Raw genomic sequence first — 10,865 nt, 5'->3', positions numbered from 1 at the left:
ATTAGTTTTATGTTTAGTAGCTTGAATTAGTTTAATAAATTAGTTGATGTTGAATGCTGAATGTTAAATTGCTAGCTGCGCAGGGTTTGAAAATTGATACAGGTGGGGTAGAAAACATAAAACGCATATAAAAAATAAAAAAAAAGAACATACGGCGTCGGTTTTTACCTAAAAACCGACGCCGTAGGTTAATTATTATTTTTTTAAAAAATAATAAATATATACGGCTTCGGCTTTTAGGTAAAAGCCGAAGCCGTATATATTTATTATTATTTTTTAAATATATATATATATATATATATACGGCTTCGGCTTTTAGGTAAAAGCCGAAGCCGTATATTACATACGACGTCGGTTGTTCAACCGACGTCGTATCATTTACTTACGACGTCGAAAGATAACCGACGTTAAATGGGGTATTTTAACCGACGTTAAAACCGTTTTCTATAGTAGTGTCACAGCTAAGACATTGTATTGGCGCCAAATGTTTCTAGTAGAACTAGAGATGTATGCTTCTAGGCTATCTTGTAGAATATACAGTCATTCGAGAATATAAGGGCATCATCGACAGTGACAGAGACATGCATTATAGAGGCGTATGAAGATCAAGCCACCGAACAACGAGGTGCGATTGGTCGAGTTTAAATACGAGAGACTCCTTACATTATGCTTCATGTGTGGAGTGATAAGCCATGCAAAGAGATCAGATTCTGCCACAAGATTTTCGAACATTTGACAATTGAAGCTGAAAGACCATTTGGTCTATAGTTGAGAGCTACCGACCGGAGAGCTCCACCAGCGTTTGGTCAACGATGGTTACTTTCAGAGCCTCCTAGGAAAGACACAAAAGAAGACGTAACACAAACCACTTTCACCAATACAGACCCTCTAGTCGTACAGAATTTCCAGTTTAAGGAAACTTCTAGTTGTCTTATGGAGTCCAGTGAGAGGGTAAGTAGCATGGGCAAAGAGGTGGTTGGCAGTAAGCAGCTGAATGCATAACAAGGGCAGGAAGACGTTGCATTTAATAATCATTTAATGCAAGGAGAGATGACTTTATCCAATGGACAATATACTATCAACCCTTACTCTCTTTTAGTACAGTCTAGTACACAATCTAGGTACAAGGGGCTGCCTCTTCAGAATAGACATGCGCACAGTGGAGAGGAGAGTGGAGACTTAGAAGTTAGTGACGAAGGAGACAAAATGAAATGAGAAATCACAATGAGTATACCAAATTATATAAAACTTAATTTAATAACCTAACTCCATTACAAAAAAAAAAAAAAAAACTAGCTTAATTCTTTTGATTTTAAGGTAATACAAAATATGTTAATTAATTTTTTCGATTGCAAGCAAATATATTTGTAGCAAATAATTATGTTCTTAAATGATGGGAAATCACAACAATCTCTTAAACACAAAAATTGGTTATTAAAGACTTGAAAGTCAAAACTGCACAAAACGGTCACGAATAGTCCCTGCGGCCTTGCCCGAGACGTCAGTATGTGGTATAGTACGTAGTAGCAAATATCAAGGCCATACACTGGAGTTGCCATTCTGGAGATAGAATATGTCGAAGTCGAACGCCGTCGTGAATGGACTGGCGGGCGCCGGCGGTGGCATCATCGCGCAGATAATCACTTACCCTCTCCAGACGGTAACTCATTACTCGGCCGCCGCCAAGTCTTCGTTCTCCGCTCTTTCGTTCATCTTATCTGTATTTTCATTTGCAGGTGAATACGCGGCAGCAAACAGAGAGAGTTGCTAAGAGAGATTCCGGTTCGCACCAATCCAGAGGCGGTACGCTTTTTCAAATTTTGCAGGTTCTTCTTTCCGCATCCCTATCTGAGTAAAATTAAGCGCTCTCTAGCTCATATTGTTTTACCTAAGTCTGCGCGCGCATTTCCAATTCCATTCTCGATAATTTTCAGGCAATTCAAAACGAAGGATTGGGGGGCCTCTATAGCGGTCTCATGCCTTCTCTGCTGGGAACAGCTGCTTCACAGGTCGCTTCTTGTACTTTTTATCCGGCAATAAATTGATTCCAGTTCTATTCGATTGCCGCTACTAATTGGACTGAACTATTCCCAAATATTTGTTCCTTTTGGGTTACTTTGGACACTAATGTAAAATATAAATTAGCAAAAGAAATAAGGGAGTAGTATTTAATATTTATAATCAGTTAGGTGTACAGTAACTGTAACTAACTTTCCTTCAAAAGTTATACTAGCTACGTTTGAATGGGCTTCTTGTTATTTGGTAATTTTTACAAATGTTTGAATAACCTATCATAATGTCCTTTCTAAATCCATACGGTTTAAGTTGGTTAGGATGGACTTTCAACTTCTGTTAATGAAAGGAACTGTTCCAAGAATGCATTCTTAACTTTTTTGTCTTCTCGATTCCTTATAGCTTACATTGCTTTCTTAATATCTTTTAAGCTCTAGTCTTTTTAAGTTTTACAATCAATCGGGGACGCAAATTGTCAAACAAAATAGATTGACCAAACATGTCCTCCAACCTTCTTCCAACTTGCTTTCTAATCCGTTTCAGAGTCTAGGTAGGTTGGTTGACTTTGACTAATTTTTATCAACCAGGCCAAATTTAACCAATCTTATCGTTGCTGTGGAATTAGGTATCTAACTGCATATGGGTATTGGCATGGCAATTGGTATCAGATGCATTTCTCCATGTGTCATGTGTGCCTGAACTTTAGTTGTTCTTCTCTTTTATTTGCATATAAGTTTGCTTTGTTCCTGAATTGTATTTAACATTTTAACTCATCTATACAGTATTGTTTTCTTGTAGTGTGACGATATACAGTTCTGCCATACTACATTGACTTGGCAAAGGGACTTGGGATAGCCTTTGTCCATCTCCTCATTTTATTGTGAATGTCTTGGTTATAAACTTATAATATATTACATAAAAACCTTAAAATGGGGACTAACCAATCAAATCCCAACAAGTATGATACAATGGAATTACTTATTGTCTTAGTCATAGTAATATAAGGGTTAGTTGTCTCTCTGACTGTATCTGAGCCTTCTCTTTATTACTCTTTCCAAGTTTCAGGAGATTTCTTTTACTATCTAATATTCTCTTTGTGATAATGCAGGGTGTCTACTACTACTGTTACCAGGTTTTCAAGAACAAAGCAGTTGCTATTGCAGCTGCAAATAAAAAGAAAGGTAGTGGGGATGGTTCTGTTGGGATGCTTTCTTGGCTTGTCGTGGCAGCTCTTGCAGGGTATGCAATGGAAAGCTTTTCTCTTAATTATTAGCTTTTTACGGATGGCTATATGGAAGCGCTTAAAGGGCTCCCTTCTGTTTGTTATTTAGTCACAATTTCTTAAGGTGTTTATTGCCTTTTATAGTTTTCTGCTGAAAAGGTTCAGTATGTGAAGAATAATTTAAGTTTGGTGGCTATTTTACTTAAAAAAGTTATATACAGTGCAGGTCATTGAATGTGTTGCTGACAATCCCTATATGGGTTCTTGTTACTCGCATGCAGGTAATAGTAAACACTCTCATTCAGTGTGATATCTTGTTTGTTAGGCATTTGTGGGTATCTTCTATACTGTACCTTACAATATTAGACCGTTTTTTTTTTTGTAAAATAACTACAATCTGACCATTTTAAACCTGTTGAAAATAATTTTTTTCCTTGTTTTTATTGCAAAGTTGTAATGATTAATGATAATGTTCTTTATCTTCTTAAGAAAACTTAAAGAACTATTGGTTCTTTTGTAATACTTGACCTACAGTCCATGTGCTCATATTACTTCTGGAAGTGCTCCCTGATAAGTGTGCGTTCTTTTCAGAAATCTGTGCAGTAATAATCTGGTTTTTAAATTCATAACATGTTTAATTATATACTTTGCATCACATAGTTTATGAATGGTTTATCAATCCTTATAACTTTTTGTTTTGGAACATTAGATATTGTGACTGACACTATTCAGACACTTGAAAACTTGAAAGCATAATGTATGATTTCATCGAAATGTATTTATTTTCAGACCCATACTCAAGCAGAAAGAAAAATTGTCGAGGCAAAAAGGGAAACCTTGTTAAAGGAAGCTTCTGAAAATGACTTGTTAAGGTCTTCTTTGCCTGAGAAACTGGCTGAACTTGATTCATTAAAACCACATCCTTATGGGACATTCCATGCAGTGAGTACTGTTTTTTTTTTTTTTTCCTTTCCCTTTTTATAGTTTTTGCTATTTTAAAGCATTGCTATTTCTGTCTCAAGTAGTACATATGCTGGATTCATTACAGGGGAAGAATTCAAAAGTTGTTCTAGTTTTGTTTCAATTCTTGACTAAGTTAGATACTTAGATGGCACTTTCTCAGAAGTCTCTACCTTCAATTTCTGAAAATATCAATTTTCATACATTTATGGGCGTTTCCTTCCTTTGGGGTGGGTGGGTTGGGGGGTCTGGATGCAGTTTGTTTGAGTATGTACAAGATATTAAATTTCAACCAGATATTGTGATGCAGGGGACCTTGACATTTTAGCAGTAAAATAGTAAATTTCAGAAGGTTGCTAGTTCAGGAAGTATGATGGAATTAAGGCATGACATGAGAAAGCAGAAATTTGGTTCTTAAACTATAATGAGGGGGCTGTTAGTGGTGACATAAGCTGCAGATATAAGAGTAGCAGAGAGAAGATCGAAGAGAGAAAGGGAAGAAGAGTAGTGGGGAAGATTTAACATATAATCTCTGAAAATAGTCTGGATGCATCCATCAAACAAACAAAACTAGGAGAAGGCAGAGCATTGTTTTCAGAATCAATGGAAAACAGAATAGAGGGTTGACTTTCAGTGCTCAGAAAAAAAAGAAAAAAAAAGGAAGCAGAACTTGAGAGGGGGGGAAAGGGAGAAGATTTGTAAAGTGTAGAAGAAGGGAAATACCTTACAGAAGGAGAGAGTTTCAGGGAGTTGTGAGGGTAATGGGTTGAAAGCCAAAGTATCCCCAAATAACAATAACATTTTTGAAGAAGACCCATTTTAAAAATTTTCTGATAAGTTTTCAAAATAATGATTCTAAATAGGGAAAATGGCACTTTTTCCCCCTGTGTTATATGCTTATAGCACTTTTTCCCCCTGAGTTATTCATGCATTCACATTTGTCCCCTCAATTATTATAGAAGTGGCGGTTTTTCCCCCTAACAATATTAAATGGACATTTCTACCCTTAAAACAAATATTTTATTTATTTCTCTTCTTCACCAAATTATTGCTTATACGTAGGGATGACCACGGTTCGGTTCGAACTGAACCAAACACTATAACAATCAAATTAAAAAATTTCAGTTATGATTCATAAAATAACCCAATATTTGGGTTTCCGTTTATTAAAATCGTGAACTGGAAAAAATGGATCCTGAACCGTGAACCGAAGGTTCAAATCAGAACAACTACTAGCAATAGCTTAAATTAGAATTATAATATTTGCAAATAGTGTATGTTTTTTTTCCGCATTTATATTGACTCTCACATATAAGTATATATAATCGCGATTTGAGTTTTATTTTGAACCGTCGGTTCACGATTTTGGATCCAATTTGAACGGTTGGTTCAAACTTTCCTTTAAAATTTTATTTTTTTTTATTTTTAAAATATTCTAAATTTAACACTTAATGTATTTTATTTTTTCAAATCGTGGTTATAATTTGTTGGAGAAGAAAAATAAATGAAATATTTATTTTAAGGGTAAATATGTCCATTTAATATATCAGGGGGAAAAACTGCCACTTAAATAATTTAGGGGGAAAAAGTACTATAAGTATATAACAAAGGGGGAAAAATTGCCATTTTCCCTTCTAAATAACATTTAAATATGAGAGATGCAAACATTCAGAGACATGCACTCAGAAAACTGGATTGAAGATAATAATTGAATTAGTTGAAGGCCTAGAAGTATAAGCACCCAATCCTTATGCTTAACAATTCTGTACTTCCAAGTTCCAAGGTGAAACAAATTAATTGATTAAGGCCTAGTTTTGATACACTGCCTAAAATAAGTGCTTTTAAAGAAGTACTTTTCAGTAAGCTTCAAATGGTAAACAGCTTATAAGGGTTTGTCATTTTAATTGGCCTTTGAAATGCTGTCTTAAGTTTATTCTGATAAGTTACTTGAAAGAGCTTATGGAAATAAGTTCAAAACAGCTTTTCAAAGGCCATATGGGGGTAGCATAACCTTATACAGTGACACACACACAGAACAAAAGAAGAGCATAAATGCGTATATGATACAATACAGATCCTGGGCTGCCAATCTGCTAAAATCAATTTAGTTATCTTATTTCCTAGTTTATTAGTAGTTGCCTTTTTACTTTAAGTAACCATATTTTAGAATATATTGTTTCCTTATGTCTTAAGCTTTTAACTCCTATATATAGGGAGAATATTATATTGTCTTAGTAAGTTGGAAATTGAATAAAATCAAAAGGAAGTTTCTTCCTCCAACTTCTCCTCTCTCTGACTATCATCAGCCCCCATAGGTAAACCATCTTCTTCTTCTATTAGCCATAGACCCGTGACGTGTAGTCAAACTACTAAAACATAACAGTATAGTAACAAATAAGTTGAAAATAAGCTCATCTAAATTGGGCACATACTTTTCCCTTTTCTCCTGTTCCTACTTCCTAATTTGACTATCCCTCCTTAGAATCTATAGTTTTGTTTCCTTACCATCTTTTTGGCTCATCATCTAATTGTAATGTATTTTCATCAAAATAAAAGGTGCATAATGAATGTAGTGCAAGAGAATTTATCATTTCTTCATAATGGATGAGAAACATAGCAACTCTTGCACCTAATCTTTATTCTATAATTGCTAATTGTGTAAATTGCCTTATATTGTTTTTAGGCACAGGAAGTTTATAATGAATCAGGAATCATTGGATTCTGGAAAGGAGTAATTCCAGCATTGATCATGGTCAATTTCTGCTTCTTTTCTTAATCAGCCTAAGTTATAATTCCATGCTGCTAATTTTATGAGATTTTCAAGGTGCAGGTGTCCAATCCTTCAATTCAATTCATGATTTATGAGACTTCTTTAAAGCATTTAAAGACTAAACGCAACAAGCACAATACAGAAACTGTATCTGCTTTAGAGGTACCCCTGATGATATGTCTACACATTAATTATACTTAATACACCAGTTGCTTTAAAAAAAATACTATGGGAGTAATAGTTTTGAGTCTTTATTTTTATTTTTAAATCTCCTTTTATTTTGTATATATTTTCTCCATTCGGGATGAATTCACGTTTCTGCAAAGTTTCTTTTCAGTCTAGTAATCGGATGGAAGAAGAAAAGCAAGTGTCAGATGTCATATCATGAATATTGAAATCACTTTGAAGTTTAGATGCATTTAGAACTTGAAGATATATGAAACCAAAAACATTCTTGTAATGGAAGTCACTTCTTATGTCTAGCAGGCAATATCTTCTGCTAATATAAACTCTCCTTTTATAGATTTTTGACTCTCAGCTGTTATCATGTCTTTGTGCATAGGTTTTCTTATTAGGGGCCTTAGCAAAGCTTGGAGCAACTATCTCAACATATCCCCTATTAGTCGTCAAGGTACAGTTTTTTCTAAGATCAGTCGTAACAGTTCTTATCAATGAAATTGAGTAGTATAGGCATGCTCTTTCTTTGTGATGCTTGGATAGCTGTTTTTCCCTGTTTCTATACGTGCATGAGTGTAAACCCAAAAATGATTTTGTTTGGGTATTTTAATAAATTTTGATAAGTCTACTTCATGAAAATGTTATAGTTTACCACTTTACAGCTCAATCAATGATATAAGATTTAACAAGCAAAGAATTTGCAATGCATGGAAACTCTTCTGTAACTGTATCATTTTTCTTTCTGCACCTAGTTTATTTTCTTGGAACTACTGCTCATTTTCACATCTTTTCTTTTGGGTTGGCTTGCAGTCAAGGCTTCAAGCAAAGCAAGAAATTGGAGGCAATACCTCTTTAAGATATTCAGGTTTTCTTTAATCATTTGTTCTCTTCTTTTATACAAGTTTCCCTTTAAGCATTCAACCAACGTTTCATTTCGCAAACATGGCATTGTGCTGCTTTCATTGGTGAGATTGTACATGCTGAGCCTGTAAATCATTTGGACTTAGGAAATTATTCTGTTGAATTGCCCTCATTTCTCTTCGTGTGTGTGTATACTCCGTATTATAATAAAGACGGAAAAGCAAAATAAATATATAGAAAAATAAAAATACAATTAACTTGTGCAGGTACTCTGGATGCTATTATAAAGATGATTCGATATGAAGGGCTCAAAAGCTTCTATCAAGGGATGAGTACAAAGATTGTGCAGAGTGTGTTTGCAGCGTCTGTACTCTTTATGGTAAAGGAGGAGCTTGTAAAGGCTCACACTGTTTTAGCTAACAAAGCCGGAAAGTTGAGGCAAATACGATGAAATGTATCTTCCAACTATCCCTTCTGTATACAGTTGGGGCTTATGGCTTGTGATTCTTATTATTTTTGTTTATATATGTATAGTGCGAGTTATATTTGTACTGTAGAGTGTATGGAAAAGGAAGCAATGCTGTTTTGATATTTATTGTTTAGTTTTTACATGTGCATAACAAATGTGGAAAATGCTAGAGAGTTGAGTGTGAAGGTGGGATTCTTGTCTTGTAATTTTCTATGGTGATTGACTTGCATAGAAAAATAATAATAATTCTATCTGATTAATATATGTTGTATAATTAACACGTTATTATAGAGAAAATTTTAATTTTGGTCACACGACTATATGAGCTTTATTAATTTCAGCACTTAATTTTCGAAAGTGTCAATTTAGTACCTTGAGTATGTAATTTTTGTCAATTTTGGTTACTCCAGTCAAATTGCCGGTCAAATTTGACCGGAAAAATTTAATTCAACATTTAGTCTAAAATCTTGGGGGCAAAATGGTCTTTTCTATCATTTCTCCTAATTGGTGTTGACCGAGGGACGTGTCGGTAACCGAGGGAAACCGAAATTACGTCTACGCCGTCGGCGATTGCTTGGTCCATGCCGGCGATGAGGTCGGAAGTGACGCTTCCTTCATCCCAGTTGACCTTATACACCGCCACACGAGAGCGCAGCGCCACTCCTTTTGCCGTCCTCGGTGCATAGCCGAAGTAGGAAACACCGTCAACGTAGTTTCCGGCGGCGCCACACTCCTTTCCCTCGGTTACCGACACGTCCCTCGGTCAACACCAATTAGGAGAAAGGATAGAAAAGACCATTTTGCCCCCAAGATTTTAGACTAAATGTTGGATTAAATTTTTCCGGCAAAATTTGGCCGGAGTGACCAAAATTGACAAAAGTTTCTCAAGGTACTAAATTGACACTTTTGAAAGTTAGGTGCTAAAATTAACAAAGTCCCTATAGTCGTGTGACCAAAATTGAAATTTTCTCTATAATATATGTTGTGTAGTAGACACGTCATGTAATAATTTGATTGCTTATCTTTCATCTTTCTTTTGACCAAGACAGATATGTTCTTATGTTACATGTAGGTAAAATCACCCAATATTCAACTTCCATGAAGAATGCTGATTCATTCATTGGGAAAACATAGAATTTCTTTTCAAAATGGTCCCTCAACTGTTGCTCATTCTCAATTTTATTTTCAATTGCACCAATGTGATCCTTTGACTTTTAAAAACTCCCTCAAATTGGTTCTCCGTTAGGTTTTGGTTAACTGACCCTGAATTTTGAAGATATTTCGGTCATTTCACACCCAAATAACAATTTCAAAGAAGAATTTCACAACCAAGTAAGCATTTCTAGCTCTCTCTGGATATTTCCTTGAGTTGGTTTTGAGAAACGTTGTGTCTGAAGTTGAGAGACGGCAGCTCCACAGCCTCCACTATAGCAGAGGTCTGCGGTGGTCGACAGGGCTAGGACGGCGAAGCAGCCGCTAGATGAAGTCGCCGATGAAGAAGAAGAACACAACATTGCCGCAGTGGGAGTTGAAGTAAGAGAGAGGGAGAGCAATGCCATGGTCGCCGGAACTGGTGTTTCTGGCCTTCCTTCTCTCCAAAATCCGTTGTTTTTAGTGCAGTTCTCGAGAAGGTCTAGACGAGTTAGAAAGCAATTCTTGATTTCCTTGTGGGTTTCTGTTCTCTCTCTCTCTCTCTCTCTTGGGCTTTCACTTTCTCTCTCTTGTTCAGAGGAAGGATAATGAAGAACGGGGCAAAGCTCATAGTTTTCCACCCTTTCCCTGCAAAAACAGGGTCTAGGAATTATGTCGGCGACGTCTCCTCGTTTTCGTAGTTTTCAGTTGGAAAATAGCATTAAAATGACATTTTAAGTGGCTATTTTGTGGTACAATTATCAGTGGGGTTCACTTTTGATTTGGGTCGGGTCAAATTGTATTCGGGTTCTTCGTAGTGAGACGAAGAGATTTATATATTGTACGCTCAAAACGGATAATGAGATATTGATTCTCAAAATAGACTCATTGAGTTGGAAAAATGAAGGAAAAAAGTGAGCTTTTGTCCCATATTGGTTTGGGAAGAGGATTTACCCCATTATTTATACAAGAGTCTTTTAAGGGGTCGTTTGGTTCACAGAATGTCAGATTACCTTAGGGAATGCTAGATTGCTGGGAATGTTAAATTACTGGGAATGTTAGATTCTTGTGTTTGGTTAAAATTGGGGTATGTAATATAATCATGTTTGGTTTATGGTTATCTTTTATTCACACACTATAATATCCTTAACATATTTTCATATATTTTAATAAATTTAAAAATTAAAATAAATAAATAAGATAACAGTATCATATATAATTACATGATTTTAAAATATTAACTAAAATATTGAACTTGAGAA

General features: G+C 35.4%; 1 protein-coding gene across 1 annotated transcript; it reads left to right on the top strand.

Moving 5' to 3' along the window:
- The first annotated feature begins 1,473 nt into the window (after positions 1-1,473).
- LOC109180940 (peroxisomal nicotinamide adenine dinucleotide carrier-like) lies at positions 1,474-8,731 on the top strand. The gene is made up of 11 exons (XM_019330660.1): positions 1,474-1,660; positions 1,737-1,826; positions 1,935-2,009; positions 3,122-3,252; positions 3,462-3,516; positions 4,025-4,177; positions 6,879-6,947; positions 7,026-7,127; positions 7,528-7,596; positions 7,953-8,007; positions 8,270-8,731. Exons 1-11 carry the CDS (start codon positions 1,574-1,576, stop codon positions 8,452-8,454), a joined length of 1,071 nt encoding a protein of 356 aa, XP_019186205.1. The 5' UTR covers positions 1,474-1,573; the 3' UTR covers positions 8,455-8,731.
- Positions 8,732-10,865: the final 2,134 nt, after the last annotated feature.

The sequence above is a fragment of the Ipomoea nil genome, unplaced genomic scaffold, assembly GCF_001879475.1.
Source record: "Ipomoea nil cultivar Tokyo-kokei standard unplaced genomic scaffold, Asagao_1.1 scaffold1043, whole genome shotgun sequence".
NCBI lineage: Eukaryota > Viridiplantae > Streptophyta > Magnoliopsida > Solanales > Convolvulaceae > Ipomoea > Ipomoea nil.
This window is presented reverse-complemented; position numbering and strand designations above follow the sequence as displayed.

Bases quoted from the DNA above. Each gene is read 5' to 3' on its own strand.
- LOC109180940 (XM_019330660.1), top strand. From the start codon at position 1,574: ATGTCGAAGTCGAACGCCGTCGTGAATGGACTGGCGGGCGCCGGCGGT. The intron at 1,661-1,736 runs GTAACTCATTAC...TTTCATTTGCAG, and splicing joins TCACTTACCCTCTCCAGACG to GTGAATACGCGGCAGCAAAC. The intron at 4,178-6,878 runs GTGAGTACTGTT...TATTGTTTTTAG, and splicing joins CTTATGGGACATTCCATGCA to GCACAGGAAGTTTATAATGA.